The 23,799-nt window shown below is 43.9% G+C and overlaps 1 protein-coding gene across 11 annotated transcripts in view; it reads right to left on the reverse strand.

The window, feature by feature from the left end:
• Positions 1-23,799, reverse strand: part of LOC120405988 (ras-GEF domain-containing family member 1B-A) — a 297,170-nt gene that overhangs the window by 116,185 nt on the left and 157,186 nt on the right. For 10 of the 11 annotated variants that reach the window (XR_005599029.1, XM_039540082.1, XM_039540073.1 and 7 more), the window contains one exon: positions 9,891-9,938. Coding sequence is in view for 9 of the 11 variants with exons in the window: in XM_039540082.1 (XP_039396016.1) it covers positions 9,891-9,938 (48 nt within the window). In the remaining 2 variants the exon portion in view is untranslated. Of the gene's footprint in view, positions 1-9,890; positions 9,939-10,019; positions 10,121-23,799 lie in introns of those variants that run through there. The other variant, XR_005599030.1, reaches the window with a different exon arrangement.

The following is a 23,799-nucleotide window of genomic DNA, read 5'->3' on the forward strand; positions in this document are numbered from 1 at the left end:
GAAGACAGGTAGATATTCCGGAACTCCCAAAAATGGGGTTTATAATCATTTTTGCAGAGCTGGCTGGCATCAAAGAGAAGCTGCCCAACACGGTATACTTTATACATGGAAATCTCTTCATCTTACCAAACTAATTCAGGTCAGATAGACGGAGCAAACCAGGAAACGTGTGTATTTCTTTCAGCCTATGATTCAGCTGACATTTCGATGCACCTGTCTAGTTACACTCAAAGTCTAAAACCACAATCCTAGTCTATAGCAGAAGGGAAAGAAAAGACACAAAAGGGTCAGAACACATAGGAAAGATGCTGCTCCTTCAAATGTGGATAATATAAATCATTTGTGTTTGCACTGGAAGGGCTAATGACCCTGAGAATATGTGTATGAATTTGCACATGCATATACACACAGAGTTGTATATGCATGCCCACCTGGCTAGTTAAATGCACAAGTCCCCAATTAAGCATGCTACCATGAATGTCAGTGCAACTGGCAATTCGGTATGTGAATGCATAGACATCTCTGAAAACCTTGTCCTATGTTCAGGTGGCTGGATTCTCATTGTTGGATGATCTAGTTGGTGCCTTCTTTAGAGTACTGTACGGTACAGTTCAAGGAGGGTCTGTTATGACAGGTAGGACCACAGGGGGCCCACAGTTGGGCGGAAGAGAATTAGAGTTCTGCACAGGAAGAGCTACTCTCCTCCCACACAGCACGTAAGGAACAAGCATGAGAAAGTTGTGCTGAGCCAGTGCCATGCCACACACGCAGGCCCCACAAGACATCAGAATTGCCCAGCAATGAGAGAATCTCCCCACTTTCGGGAAGGCATGACAGAAAGCAGAGGGGAGGATTTGATGTTTCAGGTGGGGGAAATCGATGTCCTTCCATCTCAAACTACCAGATGTCCTTCATGCCCTTCCTCTGCAGGTCCTCTGCCTGCACATGCTATCTCTTGGGGGCTTCCTTTGCCCTTCCCCCAACCCTTCCTAGCTGCTTTCTCCACCCCTGCAGGCTTCCTCCACACACCCCTTCCTGGCTACTTCATGCTGACTATAACTGGGGCACTTCTTCAGTGGCCCCCAGCCATTGCCACTTCATGCTTCCAGCTGCTTCCTTTCCCTCCCCTCTCCCAGCCAGTGCAACGTTGTCCTGTTCCCTTTCCTGGACTCTCTCTCCCCGGCCCCAATCCACCACTCCCGTCATTTAGAGAAGCTGTACAGATTTTTATAAAATAAAACAGCAGATACAAGTGATACTGTGCATGGGTAAAAGGCTGTCCACAAAGGGGAACGGGGACAGCCATCAAGTCAATTCCCGGGGGGTGGCGGCAGATGGCCTAGATCCAGAACTTGCAAAATGACCAGCCTGCCTTGCAGGTGAGCAGTAAATACAGTCTTGATACAAAGGCTACCACTAGAATAAAGCAAAGTACGAGTAATAAAATGTCACCATCTCTCACTCCTTGTCAAGCTGGCTCACTTCTCCCCATAGCCCTTTCATTCTACCCCTGCAGGCATGCTGGGCTTATGAGCAAATGACAGCACTTGGAGAGCTAGCCGTGGGAGTGCTGCAACACCGGTGCTTGTTACATTTTCCTGAAGCATCACAGAAGCAGAGTAGGGACCAGCAATTGCCTGGTTCTTGGGAGCACTGAAGATGGAGATATTGATAGTGGAGAAAGGGAAAGCAGCAAAATCCGAAATGAGAGTGTAAGAAAAAACAACCCAGTGACAGAGAAAACCCATCCGCAACTCCAAACTGCCAAGTCCACCTGCTCTTTAGGGAGGATATGACAAGTCTCAGTAATAAGTGGAGGTCCAGCATCACTCCACCATCCTCCTGATACACTGTTCGCAGCTTTGCACATCTCACTTAAACCACTGATCTGTTTCCCCCGCAAAGGGAGACACCAGCGCATTCTTCTTTTCAGCTGAGAATCCTTAATATGCCTTGAGGAAACGCTTCAGGGGCAGCTGCAGTTTTTCAGCCTTGTGGATTGAGGCTTGGCAGCAAAAGCGTTTGGTTTTGTACACTTACTGGCATTCTTTGCAGCAGGGAGGAGCGTTCACGGTGTGTCTGTTGGATCTGGGGTATTTTAGGCCAATACTTTGCAGTACCATGAGAACAGGGGACATATTGCCAGCCCTACCAATTTCGGGCCTCCCTGATTATTTCCGAAATTCCCATGACTAGTATCCACTCTTCCTGAAGACAGAGAGAGAGATAGATCAGTGGGGTGGATTCTCTCAGCTGAAGTAAAAATAAGGTACATGGAACGGGACAGGTTTACTATTCAATTATAGCGATGTCATTTAGATGTAAGCATCTGCCAGATATAGACCATGACATGTAAATTCGATATTTCCATCTGTGCATAGTGCAGCTGACACTAGCGGGTATTGACAGACATCAATGAGAAGGCACAGTACCTTAGATACAAATGTACTTCCATTATCGCTGGCTTCACCTTGCTCAATTTACATCGGAGACAGACAAACAAACATGCCTTTGTCTAGGATAAATTTGTTTATCAGCTCCACTTGGATTGCTTGGTCTGAACATATTTTAGTAATATATTTACAGCACACCTACTCTTTACACACCACCCACACATACACCACACAATAATATTAATCACCAGTATGTCACCAGCTTCCATAAAAGACTTTACTCTATACACTTTTATAGTATAATAATATTGTATACAATCAGTTGATTCAATTGCTTATTCTTTGGGGTTCAGAACCCTTGTTTTCCCCCAGCAGTGTCTGGACCCTGATTGTCCCAACAGGGTCATATTATTCTTTATTTATAATTAGTCAACTGATTATCAGATCTTCATGAATCCTAAAGGTTTCTCATATTTTATCACAAATATTTATTCTTCCTATTATTCACATTGTAAATTCATTATTATTCTCCTGCTGGAAGTTTCAGTCACCAATCAGGAAGCAGAAAAAAAAAGATTCAGGCAACCACTCTCACAAGCTGAGCAATGATTACTGAATGGTCAGAAGCAACATGAACATAAAAACCATCCAGCAATTACTCATGAATATAAAATACATTCTTGAAATCAGCATCAGTTCCTGAAAGATTGGCTAAAAGAGGGGCTAAATCTGGAGTGAGTTGTATTCTAAACAAATAGCTTACTATCTTTACTGGCAGAAATACTGAGTAATGCATTTTCTGGGTAATGTGAGTAATACGTGGAGGTGGCTTCTGAAGGATCATACATGTTTCTAGAGACCACACTAATAAATGCAGAACATACAAAGCAGTATTATTAGGGATGGAAGTGGGTGTTTTAGTCCACCGAGCTGGGATTGAAATGTACTTCAGGAATCAAAGCTTTTGGAGACTTCCACATTTTGTGACCATGTTTTCTTTAAAGGGAACATTGTAAAACCATGCTCAGAAGTCTCATAAATCAGATATATGATAATGCCAGGGAATTACTCCTTTGCTAGGAATCAGAATGTACTGTGAGCAAACAGAATTACTGGGAAGACATACAGCATTTGATGTCTTCAGAAAGAAGAGGTTGCAAATGAAAAAGACATGAGAGAAGAAAGAAGTAGACACACCGAAGACTTTGGGGGTACAAGCAGCAAGAGATGATGGACAGAGATTTGGAGACACAAGACATCTGTGAAACGTGTACAGAGCTGAGCAAATCATTCACAGTGAATAACGGATTTGAGGACTTTAGCTTGTTTTTGTTCACAAATTATCTGTAAGCAGCTTATGTAGCTGAATGTATTCATCATCCAAAATTATTCAATGAATAGTTTCTATGGTTTGTTCCTGCTCTGCAAATTGTTCATAAGCAGTTTGTTGTGGTTATGCACTGTTTTAAATTGAAGACGTGTTGGCTAGCTTTGACTGAGCATGAATCACATATGTAGTATTGGTGTGGGCAGTGATGCCATGTAGTGACTCAAGTGGAGGCGTACGTATGACAGGACTGGACGTGGGAGCAAAGCAGTGGGGGGGAAAGGAAGAGAAGACTAGAGCAGGGGGTTCTCAACCTTTTTCTTTCTGAGGCCCCCGACCCAACATGCTAAAAAACTCCACGGCCCACCTGTGCCACACAACTGTTTTTCTCCATATAAAAGCCAGGGCTGGCGTTAAGGGGTCACAAGCAGGGCAATGACATTGGGCCACACGCCACAGGGGACACCACAAAGCTAAGTTGCTCAGGCTTCGGCTTCAGCCCCAGGTGTTGGGGCTTGTGGCCCAGGGCTGCACTCCTGTGCGGCGGGGCTTTGGCTTTCTGCCCTTGGCTTAGCGAGTCTAACGCCGGCCATCCTTGGCAGCCCCCCCCCCCCCCGGAAACCTGCTCACGGCTCCCCAAGGGGCCCCAGATCCCTGGCTAAGAACCTCTGGACTAGAGGACTTGTGACAACGAGGGACTGAAGATATGAAGCAGAAAACTGACCTGTTAAGGGTTTAAATTAAATTTCTTTCTTTGTGTGAGACTGGAGCGATTATTAGGCAGCGGAGATTAATATGATCCATGCTATTGTCTCTGCTCCTCGACTGAATAAGTGTACCAGAAAATTAGGTGTCCGGTGCAAATATTTGTGTTTGCAAATTCAAAGTGTTCAAACTGCAAATTCAAATTTCCCAGTGAACAATGCTACCCAGTAACTCATTCACTGCGATATTCATGGGAAAGGAACACAAAAGGGGAATGCACACACAGAACTTTCCTTTCCTATCCAAGCAAGTTTTAGGGAAGAAGTCTTAAGTTGTTATGAGCTGGGTAAAACCTTTTTATGGGGTGAATTAAAACCCTGTTAATAATTATGTGAGACCATGTCTTTCACTTCAGATAGCTGTAAGCAACACTGAAGGGGCCACATCTAAAATAAGGCTGAAGAGAGTCTGCCCAGAAATTACCAATGCAGGCAGTGGGTTCCACTCGGTTTCATGCCCACATGGGTAGGTGAGTGTGTGCATCTAGAAAAGACAAACTGAGACAAACAGAAGATAAAGAGATGGAGGCAAAAAGCAAGCAAGCCAAGCAGCAACCTGTGGGCACAGTGTGTGACCCTGGGAAAAAGCTACAAAGAGGTTTTTTTGGTCTGGTGTTAGCTAAAGAGGCTTGGGGCTGGAAGCTAAGAAACTATTCCTTTGTTTCCGGTTCCTCCGGCATTTGGAGAAGGAGACCCTGATACATTTCTTGTAAACTAACAACATTAAATCAAGGAAAAACACCAGACTATCAATTTCTATCCCCATCTGGAACATTCGCAGGACCAGAGGTATATGCGGAGAGGGGGCAAGCAGGAGCACAGCCTTCCCCCCTGCCCCCGCGCCCTCTTCCCCCCACCCCCAGTCAGCACAGAACTCCTCTGGGGCCGGAGCGGGAAGAGCAAACTCCTCTGACCCCAGGGCTGCAGAGGCAGGGAGGGAGAGCCACAGTAGCAAAAAATAGCTCCTCCGGCCGCCTCCACTGCCACCGCCGGGGAAGAGCCAGCTCCACCGGCCCCGGGGGTGGAGGGAGAGGAGAGACAGCTCCACCTGCCGTAGCGGGAAGTGCCAGTTCCTCAGCCCTGGGACGGGGCGGGAGATGACAGCTCTTCCAGCCTGGGGCCATGGGGGAGGGAGGGGGAGCCAGCTCTATGCGGGCCAGGGCCGAAGCCAGGAGAGGCAGCTCCTCCAGAAAGTGCCCCTCCAAAAGCGGACGGATTTTTATTTCTCTGCACGCCGCTGCACAGGACTCAACTTTGACTAGCCACTTGGATCGAAAAGGGGCAATAGTATTCTCCTAGCTCATAATGAAAGACAGGATGGGGATTGGTCCTGCTTTGAGCAGGGGGTGGGACTAGATGACCTCCTGACATCCCTTCCAACCCTGATAGTCTATGATTCTATGACCCTAGGGAACTGAGGGCTTAATCTTGTGAGGTGCTGAGCTCCCTTAGCTCCCAGTGAAGCCACCGCACAAGCCCAGGCCCTGAAAAAGCAGAAGGGATCTTTGAACAAACAGTTAGGAGGAAGGAAAGAACCCTATAAGCACAATGTACAAGTTTAGAATAATCAGTTTAGAGTAATCCCCTTCTTGCCTTGGATCTCACAAGGGTTACAAGAGCACAACTCCCCTTTGTTGATGCTGTAGTGGGTATAATCTACCTAAAACAGGCTGTTGCCATAATTACTGAGCAGAATTGTGGAAGGAGGGGCAGGGAACACATCAGGAACTTAGTGTGGGACCTAGCCTGATTACATATTCTTCTAGCTCCACTGAATTGCTTTTAGCATTAGAGAGCTCAGGATGGCAAAGAACCCTCTACTGGGCCAATGGGCTAATAGCAGAATGGATTCACTTTGACATGGAAACCTGGGGTAGAACTGGGACTGGGTAATGCAGTTTGGAAATCTACTGAGTGCCGAGAGGAGGCTGATCTAGAGATCTCAACATAGCAATAGCAACCAAGGCCACAGTTCTAATCCAATTTCAGACAGATTCTCTCTTGTAGCAAGTCCCTTAGGTCCAGTGATCTGGGCTGCATTAATATTTGGGCAACCAACCTGAGACATTTAAGACCTAATTTTCTGAGTTGCTGAGGACTTCTTCAGGGGCTCATCGACTTCAGCTGCAGTTGAAAGCGTTTGGCGATTTTGACTGAAAGTGTCTGAAGTTGGGTGCCTAAAATCAGCAGCCATTGTGTGGAAAATGTGCCTTAATTTTTTTTACTTCAGTTTCATCTTTAAATGAGTGTTGGTCATGCTTACTCTCCTCACCAGGGTGTGTAAGGATTAATTAACTAGAAGCTTTACATTGCTTTGAAAAGAAGTATTAAGAATTACTACCACTGAGAGGCAGTCTGAATTTTAGCGCATGTTTTTCTGGATAACTATTTTTAACCACACAAAAGTGGTACATTGTGTGAGTCTCAAGAGTGTCATTTCTCATAATACTGAACTATGAAGAGAGATCTTTATTTCCTCCAAAGCCCAATTTTTAACCATCATTTGACTTTGATTTGCAAAAGTGGTTTGACTTAAAAATTGTCAGGGTTACTCAAAAGTCAAAGAAGAAGAGTTCTAAGTGTGAAGAAAATTAATCAGCCCACAAACTGTCTTTGAGTTACAGGTCTAGAGCACCAGCTAATTTAAACATAAACTAATAATATTTGTTAACTGGGTTGTTCAGGGCACCTGACGGAATTTCTGTTTCCTTCTTCAGGTACAAGCCCTACTCTTCCCAGGTAGGTTTTATTCCAATCAATTCTCCCTTTCATAGTTCAAGGTGGTGTTTTTTCAATCCAGTTTTCAATACAGATTAGGATTAGGTTTTGTGGTCTGAAGCCAAATATGATCTTGCGTTTGGGTTCAGGTTTGGCAAAGCTAAAATCTTGCAAGATGAACTTCCAAGTTTGTGTCTTAAATTTGCAGAAATCTTATTAGATCAGCTATTCTTGTGAGATTATCCACACTCAGAAGAATTTGGTGAGGATATTTGGACAGAGCCTTAGCTCATGTAAATTGAACTTCAGGGGTGTTAGGCCATTTTACACCAAAAAAGGACCCAGCCCAGAGTTGCTAGATTATGGTTATATCTGAAAAAGACCAAAAGACAGGTTCCTACTCAGTCAGAACCAATACCACGCTAGTGAGTTATAAGAATTCAAATCCAGACCACAAATTCACAGGGCTTCAGAGTGGAGATTCTGCTTTTTAACCATATGTATCTGTTGTACACCTTTATCCCCAACCCCCACCCTCACCTTCCCCCTCCATCCTGCCAAGACATCTAGTCTGGAAATAATAGAGCATCTAATAAAATTTGTTCAGAATAGATCTTTTCAAGCTTCCCAATATACAGCTGGAATACACTTGATAAGATTAAAATAAAGCTGGAGGGAAGATCAGAGATCAAAACTTCTTAAAAGCTTGGTCATCTTGTTCCTCTGCTTTTTCTATAACATGCCATGCTTAGATTAACAGCTTTTGAAAAGCCTTGAACCACAAATCAGTAAGCTTGTGCTTGAACCAAAATGAGTACAATTCCCCCTATCTAAAATCGGATTTAAAAACAGAGCTCTGTTCACTGTGTGGAAATCAAGAATGAGACAAGGTCAGAATGGGTCTGATTTTACAGATGGAAAATGGAATGCAGAATCAATATCACAACAAATCAGTCAAGTTCCAGAGTCAAAATGTCTTAGCTAGTGACTTTCCAGTACATGCATCTCTGAATATATTAAATCAATAAAACAAAACGATTCCTATCCTGATGGTAACAATAAAACTTGGAAAAATAAATACGGTCCCACCCATATTGCACACCAGTTTACTAGAGCAAAATGGCATTTGCAAATAGAATGTTTCTTTCTATTGTCTTGATAGGTTACAGTGCCCATTTTATTGGCATGTTACAGATTAAAAATTACTTTTGATAAAAAAAAGAATGAAAATTAGTGAGTAGTGTGCAGTACACGCAGAAATGTTTCTGGGCCTCAGTTCTCCATGTGTAAAATGGGGATAATAATCCTTCTTTACTCCTCCCTTTGTCTTGCCTGTTCAAACAATCCCTGCTCCAAAGAGTTACAATCTCTTATTGTGTATGCACAGTGGTGCTCTGAGCTCATTTGGGGTCCTCAGGCACTACTGGAATACAAATAAATAATGGCAGAAGATACTGTTAAGAGTCAGACACCGCTGCCCCCAAAAACCACCTTATATTGGAAATACTATTTTTAATGTATAGATTATTTGGGACCAAATGAGGCTGGGCTGAATGGAGGAACAAGCCATGAACAGGAATGAATGGCAGTGCTGTACTGCTCACTGTGCGTGTAAAGATGCATCGGGGTGAGAAGAAGAAGAAGATTTAAAACACTGAACATCTGGGGCCAGGCACAAGTTTTCCCACCCTGTTCTACGAGCCTACCAGGGAGTTGAACCACTCCGACTGGGTCATGCACTCTTCCACCACATCTTCCAGGGAGCCTCAGAAGGTGGGAGTTGTATAGAGCCCAGTTTTCAAAGAGAGCTGTTCCTGTGTCGTGTAACCCTAGGGACTGGGTCCTTGCTGCCTGGCTTCTCCCAGGGATACATGTTTCTCCCAGGGCAGGTGCTGCTAAAGGTGTAGGAGAGTGCATTTTGTGGCGTGCGCGTGCACACACACACACACACACACACTCACTCTGAATCTGGCTCCTGACCTCAGAAAACCTATCAGCTCTCCAAAGCAGAAGCTGGAACACTGATAAACCTGATCACCTAGGAAGGGCAGCCTCCTCCCCTCCTGCACACCACACTTTCTACCTGTCTCATCCACTTTGTGGAACACGTAAACGCCCTTTTCATTCAGCCCTCTCAAGTACAGTCCTTCCTCTTCTTCCAGCTATTCAGCATCCTGCCTCCCACAACTCATTTTGTCCATTCTGTGGGGATCAAGATGTGATCAATAGAACACTCCGGTTAACTCTCAGTTATTGGTAACTGGTCAGGAATGACAGGGACACAAACTGTGTCTGAACATCACAGCTGAGCACTTGGTATATCAAAGGCTCCAAGAGAATTCTTCCAGGCTCAGTTTTTCAGTGCGACTCCATGTGACCTATTGAGCTGCTGCACTAGGCAGCGTGAGGTAATCATTCTTCATTAATTTTCTCAGAAATGCTCTAGAGATTAAATGGTATGGCCACTAATCATGGGAAAACAGCAGGTGCGGAGTGGGGGGGGATCCTAAACCCCAGCAGCTTCTCCCCGTAAAATCTACTTGGCTGAAAGAATTCTCCATTGTTTCCCCACGGATCTTTGTAGAGTGTAACCATGAAAACCAGAAATTCTTCTCTCTTGAAATCTATGCATCCGTTATAAACTAAGGAACAAGACAGACATAGTATTGAGCAAAAGAATTAACATACCTTCTGCTTGGTGCTTTGCTTCAGGCCAATACGGGACTGACTTCTGGACTACAAAACAAAAAGAAAGAGAGGGGCATCAAGACTAAATTAGTTGAGGGGGGGAAGGAGGCTAACATACTAGAGTAATACCTTGTTCAGACATCATGGGCCTGATGATGAGAAGTGTTCAGAACCCAGCAGCTCCCAATGTTCTTAATAAAAGCGGCTAGATACTGAGCGCTTTGGAAAATCTGGCCCCAGACCTCAATTCAGCCATCATTCATCCGAGAGCCAAATCCAGAGATGCCTCAGTGTGCGTGTATAAAACCCAAAGGCAGCTTAGAAGTGGTGTACTAGCTGTATGACTATGCGCAACGAGCACAGTCCCCGTCCAGAGGAATTCTCTGCCCGCTGCTTCCATATCTCCATGGCAGGTAACCAAAGGTGCCTTACGCAGGAGGAAGACGTGGGCAACCTAGGAAGAGGAAGGCGTGTAGCCAGTGGATTCGTGCACAGCACAGAACTACTGGGCAAAACCCTTGTATTGGAGTAGGAGCGAGTCACTTCCTAAGTTCCTCCATCTCCGCCCTTCAATGCCCCGTCAGAGTTGCCATGTCTCTGCTGCCTCGACAGCCTGCCCACTGCACAGATAAAAGCCCTTGCACATAATCTTTGTTACATTCCAGGATTTCTCCCAGTGACATCAGGCAAGGTCTTCCCTGCCTAAGGGCTGCAGGATCAGCCCTTCTCTTGGGTTAAAGTCTCTTGCCTAAATCTTCACTCCTACTGCCTGTACCACATTTAAACACAGAGGAAGTGTGGAGATATCAGGGTCATCATCAATCCTCATGCTGTCGCAATGGGATCAGATACTCAATATGCCCATCATGCCAGGCCCCACTCTGAAGCCCCAAATGATTTTTCAGGTGACTGACACTGTTCTCAGATTTTCCTTTAAGGAAACAATAAGTAACAGAAAATCAGGATCTCGCCAGGCAGTGGAAACAATTATCAGCACCCCCTTTAACTGGTGCAAGGAAAAGCAACATCACGAGAGTGGAATCTCAGATGCACTGCATGCAACATCACTGCACATCTCAACAAAACCAAACAAACCCACCCTGAAGATCAGGATCTGAAATGTAAGCACAATATTGATATTCCAATTGATTTATTTTAGAATTATATGGAAAAATGAGAATGTCAGCAATTTTTCAGTAATAGTCTGCCATGACACTTCGGTATTTGAGTGTCTGATTTTGTAAGCAAGTCATTTTTAAGTGAGGTAAAACTTGGGGGTACGCAAGACAAATCTGACTCCTAAAAGGAGTACAGGAGTCTGGAAAGGTTGAGAGCCACTGCTCTAATCTATAGTAATAATTTTAGACTGTTACTATCATAGGATCAAGCTCTGCCCAAGTACACCCCTACAACGTCCACCAACTTCAATGGAGGTTACGTGCATACATCCCAAGACTGAATTTCACCTTTGCTGAGATTTTCTGCATTTGGATAGATGTGACACTGTCTCCACGGAATTAGGCAAACACTTAAAGTATGTCTGGTGTGTGTGTGGTTCAGAGATGGTATTATAATAATAATTTTTTCCCCCCAAAACCAGATGTCGTTCTTTCCTTCAGTACTATATAAATGCATATAAGAACACCCCTTCCTTTCTCATTTTGGATTATGTAATAAACTCACTGGCCATTTGTGCAAGAACCTGTAACAATTTCACAGCTGCTAAGTATTTTTGGCCATCACCTATGTTCCAGATGCAAAGTCTTGTGTAATTGTCAGTGACAGCATCCAGGACCTTGCACTCCAAAAAAACCTGAGACCTCTACCACCTGTGTTACTTATATAGGCCCCAATCCTGCAAAAACTTCTACATGTGCTTAACTTTGCACACTGCAAGTAGCTCTATTTCAGTCCTTGTTTAACCAGAAACAAGGCAGTAATTAGAGAGGAAGGAAGCAGCAACAACTGCCCTAACTAGACCTGGGTGACATATTAAACGCACGCTCCCCCTCACCCCACCCCAGTGAAATGCCCCTGGTTTTTGGGTTGATAAAAATTCCATAAAACCAGAGCAGTTTTGTAAACTGAAGGAAAATGAAAATTGATTTAATTTAACCTACTAAATAGTCATTCTACATTGCTACAGTGCGTACATGTATAGTGTTGTCTATTTTCTGCCAAGTAGTAGCAGACGTCAGGCCTCACAGGTTCGCTTTTCATGGAAGGAGAAATCAATGGCTTGGAGTCTGGATATATTCTTAATGCAGCTTTGTTTGATTACACTATATACACCGGTCTTGGAACAGAGGTGGTCACAATGGCACATAGGCAATCCTTTTTTCCAGGACTATCATACCACCGCTCAGTTCCCAGGAATTGACTCTGCCCCAAGAATTGACTCTGGTTAAGGCAGACAGCAAAGATCCTGCATCATAAAACTAAAAACACAGCATTTCTTCCAAGAATGAACTGAGCTTGTCAGTTAAGAAATATAACTCGTAAGACTATATAACAGCTCCAGTGATTCCTGCCATAATAGTATTAAGGCCAGTCAGTGGTGGGATCCCTTTGGCTCCTGCACTTAATTCGCTGCACATAGGAGCAAGTTTTCCATCAAGTGATTTGCTAGGCCTGGGAGCACTGTGGTCTGGTGGACTAGACATAGGATAATAAATCAGGAGACATGGATTTTAATCATGGTTAGGATGCCTGACTCGTTACAGGACCTTGGTGATATAACCTCTTCGCGTCCATTTCCTCACAGTGAAATAAGACTGATTATATTTACTTACTTCACAACTAAATAATGCTTCTAAAGTGCTATACACCATAGGCTTGTTAATATTAACTCCAGCGAGGGACAGAGGTGGGAAGAGAACTCAAAATCTCCTGATTCCTAGCCCTACATTATATCCTAGACCAAGCAGCTTTCAGCCATCTCTAGCTCAAAGAGCTTTTCCAAAATTCTCAAGTGCAAAAATAGCCTTACAGGTTTCCGCCTGCTTCACTGCAATTACATTTTTCAATCCCCTGAAATTTTACATGAAAATTGAAATTTCTGGAGGATGAGGGCAAATAATTCTTGCATAATTTTTTGTAAAAAGATTCACAAATTTTAAGCAAATTTAAGTAATGTCTGGTACTGCTGCCACATTATTTCCTGACGACTGGAAGTAATGAGTGCCATCACTGCTTTATTCTTCGTGAAAGGGCTGCCCTTTAAGACATTTCCACAGCGTTCCACGGAGTTACTGTTTATGGCTGTCCAACCCGCAAAATCTAAGTAGAAAATTAACTGAAAGGAATGTTCAGTAAGCACAGTTATCATGAGTAAATAATATACTGATAATAGTCTAGCTGTAGGAGTGTTGCTTATTATGCTGTATCCATTATACCAAATATGATAATTCTGATAAAAAAAATCTGAATATCCACCAGAAATGTAGAGTTGCATACGTATAATTTTTAATAAAGATAACCTCAATAACCTGTATTCGTTCACAGAGTAGCTCATCCCTAGAGCAAGGGCTGCAGGCATTTGAATAGTTTAGTTTCACTGGCATATAAATTACTAGTGATCTGAACTGCCTATATCTCTGCTAAACATCCCTCTCTTTAACATGCCACTTGCTGAAGCATGCAACCTCTCGTATCTATGAATAACTTTGAGTAAAGGGTTGGGAGGCGCTGTTCGTACAGTATTATTTAATGATGAATTCAGTGCATGTAAAAGTCTAAGATAGGAGACTAATGTATTCTGGATTCACACACATTTATGGATAATTAATGTCCTGGAGACTAATGCTTAGTATTCTCCAAAATCACAAAGTCTGCATGGAATATTACCTAGGAAGCCTCAAGCACAGTAACTCCAAGGCAAGGTGAGGAAGGTTAACATTTGGAATTGGATGGAGAAGACACAAAGTGAGATAGAAGGGAATTACAAGAGTAGAAATCTAAGAAGGTTACGGGAAGTTGAATCAAATCAGATTCAGTGTATTCCTGTACAGAAATATTGAGAAGGAGGGAGCCACAGACTCAGTCACAGACCCCCAGCAGCCTTCTGAGAGCATCAGCTGAAAAAGCCTGGGCTTTATTACCCAGCTCTGCTGTAATGGTACTGACATGAAGCCAAGAGTGAAAAGCAGCACTATCTAAATCAGACCCTCCAGACTGTGCACCTGCATCAGAAATGGCGGACACGTGCATCCTCCTCTGCAAGACAGGCAGAGGTCATTGTCACCCATCACCTGCCACATCAGTCTTGATTATCAGCCTTCCAGCCCTTGCCCCACCCCCCAATCTCTACCATACACGGCATAAAGAATTCAGCAGCATCAGCTGGGCCAGTAGGAAGAGATTGGGGTATGCTGAATATTGGAAAAACCATGTTGTTCGGGCAACAAAAAAGGGCCTTTAAGTAGGTGGAAATGACCCTCTGAAAACCCCTGCCCAGCATACACCCCCAGCTGCTGTGGAGCTGGTGTGAGGACCCTACACCATCCCTGCTTCCAGTCTCCAGCACACAAGCTTGACCAGAGTATCTCGCACTACAAGAGTCTCTGTTTCTCAGGGCCTACAGAGCACCATGGGAACAAAGTGTAAATTATAGTGTGTTCTCATTTACACCAGGGGCTGGGCAGGCCTCTTCATGGCACCAAAAAGCCACCTTTGCTTCCACCCTATCCCTGCCTCCAGCACCTGTAGAATGAGTCCCAGCATCTGAAGAAGTCCTTTCCACAAAGTGAACAGTTTTTCCAAATGGGGGTGGGCAGGCAGCAAAGTTGCCCTGTTCACTTACTACATGGCCTATGCAAACCCACATGTTTCCAACAAGAGGCATGAGCGCCACTGGGGAAGCCTAGCGAGCAATCAAAATGTCTTTCCTAAGCAATTAAGAGCTTCCAAAGCCCAGAGAGAGTTTAATTAAAGTTGAAAAAAATTAAGGTTGCATGAAAGAACCCAGAAGCTAGTGAAGGATAACTGAACAAGAAGAGTGAGGACCAAAACCATTCCTCTTCATTGTGCTGTGGGCTCTCTCTCATTTTAATTCCCTACCCACCCCCAGCTACTTCGGGCCATGATACGTGCATGAAATTTCTACCAACTGTAATGGAAATTATGCATGCATAGCAGAAGTCAGAATTTGGGCTCGAAGCAAAGCAAATGGCATGCTCTTGGAGATGTGTCATCTGCAGTTGGATCCACAGTACCCCATACACTACTGCCCTTCTCTAGTAAGCAGGTGTTTTATTATGTACTTGCTAGTGAACCTAAAAGCAAATAGTGATGGAGAACAGAGGCAGCAGCCAATAGTATTGCTCATAGTGTTGTACAGCAGGGGAGAGAGAAAAACCTTCTGGCATTAATCTTCCTTGCTACTGTCTCAGTCATGCACCCAGAGCAAGGCACAGCTCAGAGAACGTCCCACCAGCATCAGACGTATAGAAAGGAGTAGGCTAGCAGTGTGAGCACAGACCAGGAGCCAGGAGCTTCCAACTTCAAATCCTTAGCTTCCTCTGTGCCATTCCACAAGCTGTTTAACCCCTTGGCCTCAACTGTTCATCAGTAAATTGTGAAAACCAATATTTCTGCCTTCACCGACCTCACGGGAGCATCATTTAGTCATTAATGCCTGTGAAGTACTTGGAAGATGAAATTAGTGCATAAATGCTAGACATAAAGTGGAAGACTATATTAAATTCAAGTGTGCTCTGGAGTTGCAGCACCTCTGCATTTGTGAGACAGGTGCCCATCAAGAAGAAAACTGTGAGCTCTTTGGGGCAAAAGCCATCTTTTCATTTGTGTTTGTATAGTGCCTTGCCCAACGGTCTATGATGGGATGTTAGATGGGGTGAGATCTGAGTTGCTACAGAGAATTCTTTCCTGGGTGAGTCTTGCCCATATGCTCAGGGTTTAGCTGAATCACCATATTTGGGGTCGGGAAGGAATTTTCCTCCAGGGCAGATTGGCAGAGGCCCTGGAGGTTTTTCGCCTTCCTCTGCAGCATGGGGCACGGGTCACTTCCTGGAGGATTCTCTGCACCTTGAGGTCTTTAAACCATGATTTGAGGACTTCAATAACTCAGACATAGGTCAGGAGTTTGTTACAGGAGTGGGTGGGTGAGATTCTGTGGCCTGCGTTGTGCAGGAGGTCAGACTAGAAGATCATAATGGTCCCTTCTGACCTTAAAGTCTATAAGTCTATAAGAACGGCCGTACTGAGTCAGACCAAAGGTCCATCTAGCCCAGTATCCAACACCGGCCAGGTACTTCAGGGGGAATGAACAGACCAGGTAATCATCAAGTGATCCATCCCCTTTTGCCCATTCCCAGCTTCTGGCAAACAGAAGTTAGGGACACTTCAGAGCATGGCTTTGCATTCCTGCCCATCCTGGCTCATAGCCATTGATGGACCTATCCTCCATGAACTTATCTAATTCTAGTTCTTATCTAGCACCATTTGCTCCCAATCCAGGACCGGGACTCCAAGGCACTGCCACAATACACATCAGAATTCCTTTAACAAAAAACAAAACAAAACCCACCAGGCAGTGCTGCAGAGGTATTCCCATTGCAGCAGGAATCCTCACCGCTGTTCTTTCTGCATTGTTGTGACCTCACCCTCCACCCCCAGGACGACTTGCACTGTGGGGATGCAGGCTAATGAGCATGACTGAACTTTTTCACACTCTTTGGAGGAAGTATTGCCTTTTCCTGAGCTATAACCATAAATAGCAATCCTGCTCCCTTTCCCGTACTGTCTAACGTTTAATGTATTTTAAATTATTGAAATGTCAGCTGCAGAGTGTTCCTTCCTCAGCCTCAAGACAGCGGAGACGTCTCATTGAACAGGAAACATTCAACACTTCAGATGGCTGCAATTCATTCAGATAAATCCCAATCCAATCAAATGCAGAGTATTTTTGCTTGATAAGAATAATTAAGTGGTGAGAATATAGTGATCTATTTGACTGCTGGCAGAATAAAAATCAGGAAGAATTTGTAATGAAAATATAATTCCGCCCCCTCCATCACTGAATTTCAAGTCACAATTTTTGTGATATAAGGCCCAGGTGTTATCCATTAGGCACTGCAGTCTGTGCATGCCATCCACAGGAATGAATGGGTTTTAAATTGATTGCAACGAGGGCCCAAAATTGTTCCCTGAGTGCAAGACAGACACGTTATTGCTGTACGACAAAGCATTTTAAAAATGGCACAAGAACTGCAGAGTTCAAACAAACAATCTCCTTATTTGTATCACACAGTAGCACCTAGAGCAGCGTTTCTCAAATGCGGCCACTGTGGCCGCACGTGGCCACCAGAGGCTTTTCTTGGGGCCATGACAGCTTTGTGGGCCCGGGGGTCGGCAGCAAAGCAGTGGATCCTCGACCAGGGCCACCAGCAGGGGTTGGGCCCTGCCCCCCTCTGGAGCCACAAAAGCCAGAGGGACCGACAGCCAGTGAGTGCCCCACCCTCCTGGGGGCCGTGAGGCTCAGCCTTCGGGCTTCAGCCTGGGCGGCAGGGAGCAGTATCCAGTCATGGGTCTTTGGGTTCAGGCCCTGGACCCCAGCCACTCTGCAGCCGGTGCCGGCCCTTGGCTCACTGCCCCCCCTCATCACCCCTGGCCCCTGCTGCCTCCCTGGCCACACATCCATCCCTCCTTCACTCCTGGCCCCTGCTGTCTCCCTACCCACCTCCCCATCCAGGGCTTAATTTGTCCCCTGGCTTGCCAGGACTGAGTAAGTTTGCTGTGAAAATTGATATTTGTATGTTTGTTAATATCACTTTTCACAGCAGACTTATTAGCTAGCTGGGAGGCTGTGAAAAGCGATATTAACAAACATACAAATATTACTTTTCGCAGCAGCAAACTTACTAGCTATCAAGTCTTTTTTTAAAAAAAGAGCCAAAAGGCAAAAGAAACAACAAAAAGAGACAAGAATGTGCAAAGCACCTTATTTGTGTTTCTAGTCTGTTTAGGTCCAATAAAGAAGAAGCAACTGTACTTTATTAAGTCATACATTCCGAGGCCAGAAGGGACCACTGTGATCATCTATTTGGCCCTTCAGTACAGCATCGGCCAAAGAACTTCCTCAACATAATTCCTGTTTGAACTAGAGCACGTCTTTGAGAAAAAACATCCAATCTTGATTTTAAAAATTGCCAGTGAGGAAAAATCCACCATTATCCTTGGTAAATTGTTCCAATGGTTAATTACTCTCACTGTTAAAAATTTGGCTTCAACTTCCAGACACTAAATCACATTACACCCCATCTGCTAGACTGAAGAGCCCATTATCCAATATTCATTCCCCATAGAGGTACTTACAGACTGCGATCAAGTCAGCCATTAACTTTCTCTTTGTTAAACTACATAGATAGACTCAAAGAATTCAATCGTTTTAAGTCATGCTTTCCAATCCTTTAATCACGCCTGTGGCTTCTCTGTGAATCCTCTCCAATTTATCAACATCCTTCTTGAATCATGAGCACCAAAAACTGAGTACAGTATTCCAACAGTGGTCACCCCTCTGCCAAACTCAGAGGTAAACCAACTCTCCACTCGAGTTCAAGATTCCTGTTCATGCATCCAAGTTAGCCCATTTGGCCACAGTCTTAGAGCCCATATTCAACTGATCATCCCTCATGACTGCAAGTCTTTTTCAGAGTTACTGCTACCCAAGATAGAGTAACTATGGGCTACATTTTTTGTTCCTAGATGGATCCATTTACACTTATCCATATTAGAATACACTGCTTGTTTCTGTCTCATTTACCAATCGATCCACATTGCTCTGTATCAATGACCTCTCCATATTTACCACCTCTCCAATTTTTGTGTCATTTGCAAACTTTATCAATGATGGTTTTATGTTTTCCTCCAGGTCACTGATAAAGAGGTTAAAAATAATCTAGGGGAAGAACCAATCTCCATGGAACCCCACAAAAAAACCACCTGCTCAGTTATGATTCCCCATTTACAATTACATTTTGAGACCTGCTATCCAGTTTTTAATCCAGTTGATTTTGTATTGTTCTCATTTTTTTAATCAAAGTATTGTCGTACCAAGTCAAATGCCTTGCAGAAGTCAAAGAATATTAGTTCAGCATTATTACTTTTATCAACCAAATTTTTAACCTCCTCAAAAACAATATCAAATTTTTGTCTCTCTCTCTCAAACTCACACTTTGCTGGAGTGTTTCACAGATATCTACCGACAGCAGATGATTGGTGAGACTAAGGAATTTTGAACTTCATTCCAGGACCTCGAGGAGAGTGTGTTCTAGTGGGTGCAGACTTCTACCATTTCCCCCCATGCTTAACTCCTTCTGCCCTGTCCGCTCCAACTTGTTCATGTCCTACTCCTGTCTCTTCCCCACCACTGGCTCCTTGACCCAGTCCTATTCTTTCTCACCTATCCGGTCCCAGTCTCCACCCATCAGGCTTCTCATTCCTGTCCCAGTTTCTTTGCCCAGCCAGACTTAATCTCCCTCTCTGGGCTTTCTCACTAAGTCCCAATCTTCCCCCCATCCCAGTCTCTCTCCCTCCCTACATCCAGTCCCAGTCCCCCCATTTCTGTCCCAACTCATTGTCCCTGGTCTCCTTGCCCAGGCAATGCCAGTTCTCCACATAGCTCCTCACCCAATTTGTTTCTCTCCTCCCCGTGTTCCCTTGGCTCCCAGTTCCAGTCTCCCTCCAAGGGCTGCTCACTCAGTCTCAGACTCTGCCCCATCACCTCCCCAGCTCCTTGCACTACTCTCTTTGTCCAGCCAGTCCCAGTACTCCCCCTGCACCCCAACTCCTTGTCAGATGTCTTTCCCCTACCCCATTCCTCCCACATGAACGCCTAGTCCCAGTCTCCTTGTCCAGACAGTCCCAGTCCTTCCCCTCCCCCCAGCGCCTCCACTGATCTCAGCATCCACCATCCTGCAGCCCAGCAATGCCTCCCCCATATCCCTCTATGGCTCCTGGTCTCCTTGCCCATCAGGCCCAGGCTCTCCACCTCAGTTTACAGTCTCCCCTCTGTAGCCAATTGGATGATTTAACTGAAGGAATAAGTAGAAGTTAGGCTTGGGGAGGAGTATGGGAAATTCAAGTTGCCTCTGTGAGAAAAATCCAAGATAAGGTGGAGACGGAGTGTTATGGTTGACTCGCACTTTCTCATGACATGAGCCAGGGTTACGTTGCCATTATGTTTTGGTTATAAGCGGTTTGAACAAGGATTTTAATGAGTGTTTTTGAGAATTGTGCATGTTGTATTAAAATGCTGTCTATGTTGATAGCATGGGAAGGACATTAGTGCAGTTATTAATTGAAATAATGCATAATGTAAAAAGAGCCAAATAAAGTCACGGAAATATAATTATGGTAAAGGACAGTTTAATGTTAATTAGTATATTTAGGGCCCTACCAAATTCACGGTCCATTTGGAGTCCAATTTCACAGTCATAGGATTTTAAAAATCGCTAATTACATGATTTCAGCTATTGAAATCTGAAATTTCACGTTGTTGTAACTGTAGGGTCCTGACCCATAAAAGAGTTGGGTGTGTATGGGGGGGGGTCAGAAGGTTATTGTAGGTAGAGGGAGGCTGCGATACCCTTACTTCTGTGCTGCTGCTGCTGGCAGCGGCGCTGCCTTCTGAGCTGGACAGCTGTGGCTTCTGGCCGGGAGCCCAGCTCTGAAGCCACCAGCAGCAGCAGCTCAGAAGTAAGGCTACATGGTATGGTATTGCCACCCTTATTTCTGTGCTGCTGCTGGCAGCGTGCAACCTTCAGAGCTGGGTGTCCGGCTAACAGCCGCCGCTCTCCAGCCGCCCAGATCTGAAGGCTGTGCAGAAGTAAGGGTGGCAATACTGCAACCCCCCTAAAAGAAATGTGTAACACTCCCTGCCCCCACAACTCCCTTTTGCGTCAGGGCCCCCAATTTGAGAAATGCTGGTCTCCCCCTGGTAAAATCTGTATAGTATAGGGGTAAAAGCACACAAAAGAGCAGATTTCACGGTCCGTGACACGTTTTTCATGGCCGTGAATTTGGTAGGGCCCTAAATACATTATACTAGAGTATTAAAAAGGAATCGTTTTGCTAACTTGGAGGAACACTGCAATTAATACTGAAAGGGTACCATTAGGATCCACAATTATAAGGCTCTGTTGTCAGCGGAGTGATCACCCATCAAAATACTATTGCATCTTTAAGTGAAAGTATAATTACAGTATTGTGAGAGTGGAAATTGCATTTCTCTTTGCTTAACTAATCATCTTTTCTTTTAATGAAGTTTGGTTGTATCATTCAAAGTGCTGCCTAGTGCTCCTCTGCTAAAGTTTTCTGTAACCAACCTAGAGGCTTGAACTTGAAAACTAAGTTGAGTTTTATTGCCCCTTTAACAACTTAATATTAATTGGTTACAAAAGGTTACAATTCCCCCACACCGTGCCTGATCAGAATGGAATCTTCTGAGATTTTAGGGCTATAATCAAAGTCTCTAATGAGCAAGCACAAACTGCAGTTTATCAAAGGCTTGTAATTTTCACAGGGAAAGCAAAAGGCATATCCCTGGCCCAAAGGCCACTCCCTGCCAAATTTTAAGTCCCTGCTCCAGAGCATGAAGGCACTAAAGCTGTTCAAATAAAAGAAATATGCCATAATTTTTTAACATAGGTCAATGTATTTTTCTCTAGACTTATTCCTGAGAACGGACAAACAATTTAGGCTGAAATTTTGCAAAAAACTTTAGCCCAACACAGCCACCCCATAGTCAGCCCGAATGATTAAAGCTTTGTAAAGTTGTAAGCAATGGAGACTAGAGTTTTATAATGAGGAATATCTGGCAACAATATTTATAAGTGGTGCTACCAATAGAGCCTCTAATCTTTCTAAGATATATCTAAATACACACACACACTGAAGTCAATGGACCACTCCTGTGCAAAGTTACTCCCATAAATATTTGCTCGCTGGAGGCCATGGTAATAGAGTGATTTCTAGTTTTGTGATTTTTTTTTCTAGCGGGTCCCCAGGATCACCAGTTATGTTTTCCCTTCCCAATCACAACCACCCTCAAATGACCCTCCCGCTTGGAGAACCTAGTTAATTAGCTTTCCTTGAAGCGGAGAAGACTTTTCTATTGTGTCATGATTAAAACAGCTACTGGATCGTCCAGGGGTAAGGTCACAGGGATACCATTATTAGCCTGTCAGTCTCTCCTTTGACAATATACGCTCACATCTTCTCTACAGATTATTTTGCCTTATCAGCTTCAAAACCACTGAGTCCTTTTACAGCCAAGTCTGTGCACTTACAGAGAAAAGCTTAGTCCCCTGTTCTCCTTTCTCTAGTAACAAATGATGGCTATTAGCAGGGAACTAAACTTTCTGTCAAGGAAACACTTAAGATATTGCCAAGTAAAGCACATGAAACAAGACATCTCAGAAGTCTTGGAAATAAAATTGGCCTCAGCCTTCAGCAAAATCAATACACTAAAGTGATTTTGTGACAAAAATAAACCCGAACAATGGCTAAATGTTCCCTGGGGCTGCCATTTCCAAAAGTTCTTAGGGTTTCACTGGTCGCATACAAGTTTTATCAATGAAAAATAATGATCGCTGGTCATCCCATAGCTACCAGAACATTTATCACGTTACTGAAGCCCGCAGCGCCTTCAAAATTCACATCCCAGGGTATGAGATCTTAACGTGTATCGATAGCACTTTAACTAGTTCCCCAATAAAGTCCATATGTTCCCGTCACTTAAAATATATAGACTAGCTCTTGAACATTGTGGCAAAACAGTGAAAAATTCTGAATAGAAAGTGGGTAGAAAGTAGCACAGAAAACAAAGCTTCAAAATTCCTATTCCTGGGTCTAGGTTTTTATTCTAATCTCTACCGAATGTTTCTTTGGATCCCAAACGTGCCAGAACATTTGATAAAGTTCTGCATGATAGGAAACGGCTGATTAAGAGACACCAGAGCACGAAAGAGCAGGGGTGCTGCACATTTAACGCGGCATAAAGCATGGCTCTGCCAGTTCACCTTTAATCCTATCAGGGCCAGATCTTCAGATGGCAGAAACGGTCACAGCTCCACTGGCCCTCTGCAAAAGTGGCCCCTTCACACCACTGGCAGCATGTAAATATCAGAGTGGTGCAGAAGACACTAAGTGTAACTGAGAATTGAGGGCAATGACTGTCTGAGATGCAAAGAGAAAGGTAAAATGAGCAGCTATATCAGAAGGATGCGTAAGAAATAGGGATTGGCAAAAAGGATTAATGAGATGTTAAACAAACTTGAGTTCCATGGCTAGAAAAACCATGGAAAAGGCTAAATTAATCTCTGTGCACATGATTTCAATATCATGGATTTTAAAAAGTACAAGACCCATGTCTTAATGCAATGTAAAATTATTTATTAAAGTGTATTCATGCATTGAAAATAAGGCATTTGTAATTGGAGTAATGTATCTATAATGTTTCAGCAGAACCTAATCCAATTGGTTCGATGGATCACTATTTTCCAGTTTAGCAGTAATGCTGCACATTGGAAACATTTCCTACTGGAAGCATGTCTTGGTTGCTGGCGTTTAGCTGATGTGTTTGGAAATATTCCAATTCAATTGGATTTTCACAGTTAAATAGCTTTACAAACGTGGTGGATATATTCAGGGCAGGCACCACTGAATTCTAATCCAAGAAATTTGAATTTGATTCATATCTGACTGTACATACAGCATAGGCGATGCCAGATCTAAAACATTTTTCCTTAGAGCTCTAGTAACACTGATGCTTTCTTGTGCCCACAGAAAGTTATACAAGGTTTAATTGCTTCCTAATATGTTTGTTGCGCATACTTGCCTTAATTTGGCACTCGTGAAAAGAAGGCAAAAAGAAGAGCATATAGTCAAC

The sequence above is a fragment of the Mauremys reevesii genome, linkage group 5 (assembly GCF_016161935.1).
Source record: "Mauremys reevesii isolate NIE-2019 linkage group 5, ASM1616193v1, whole genome shotgun sequence".
Classification (NCBI taxonomy): Eukaryota; Metazoa; Chordata; order Testudines; family Geoemydidae; genus Mauremys; species Mauremys reevesii.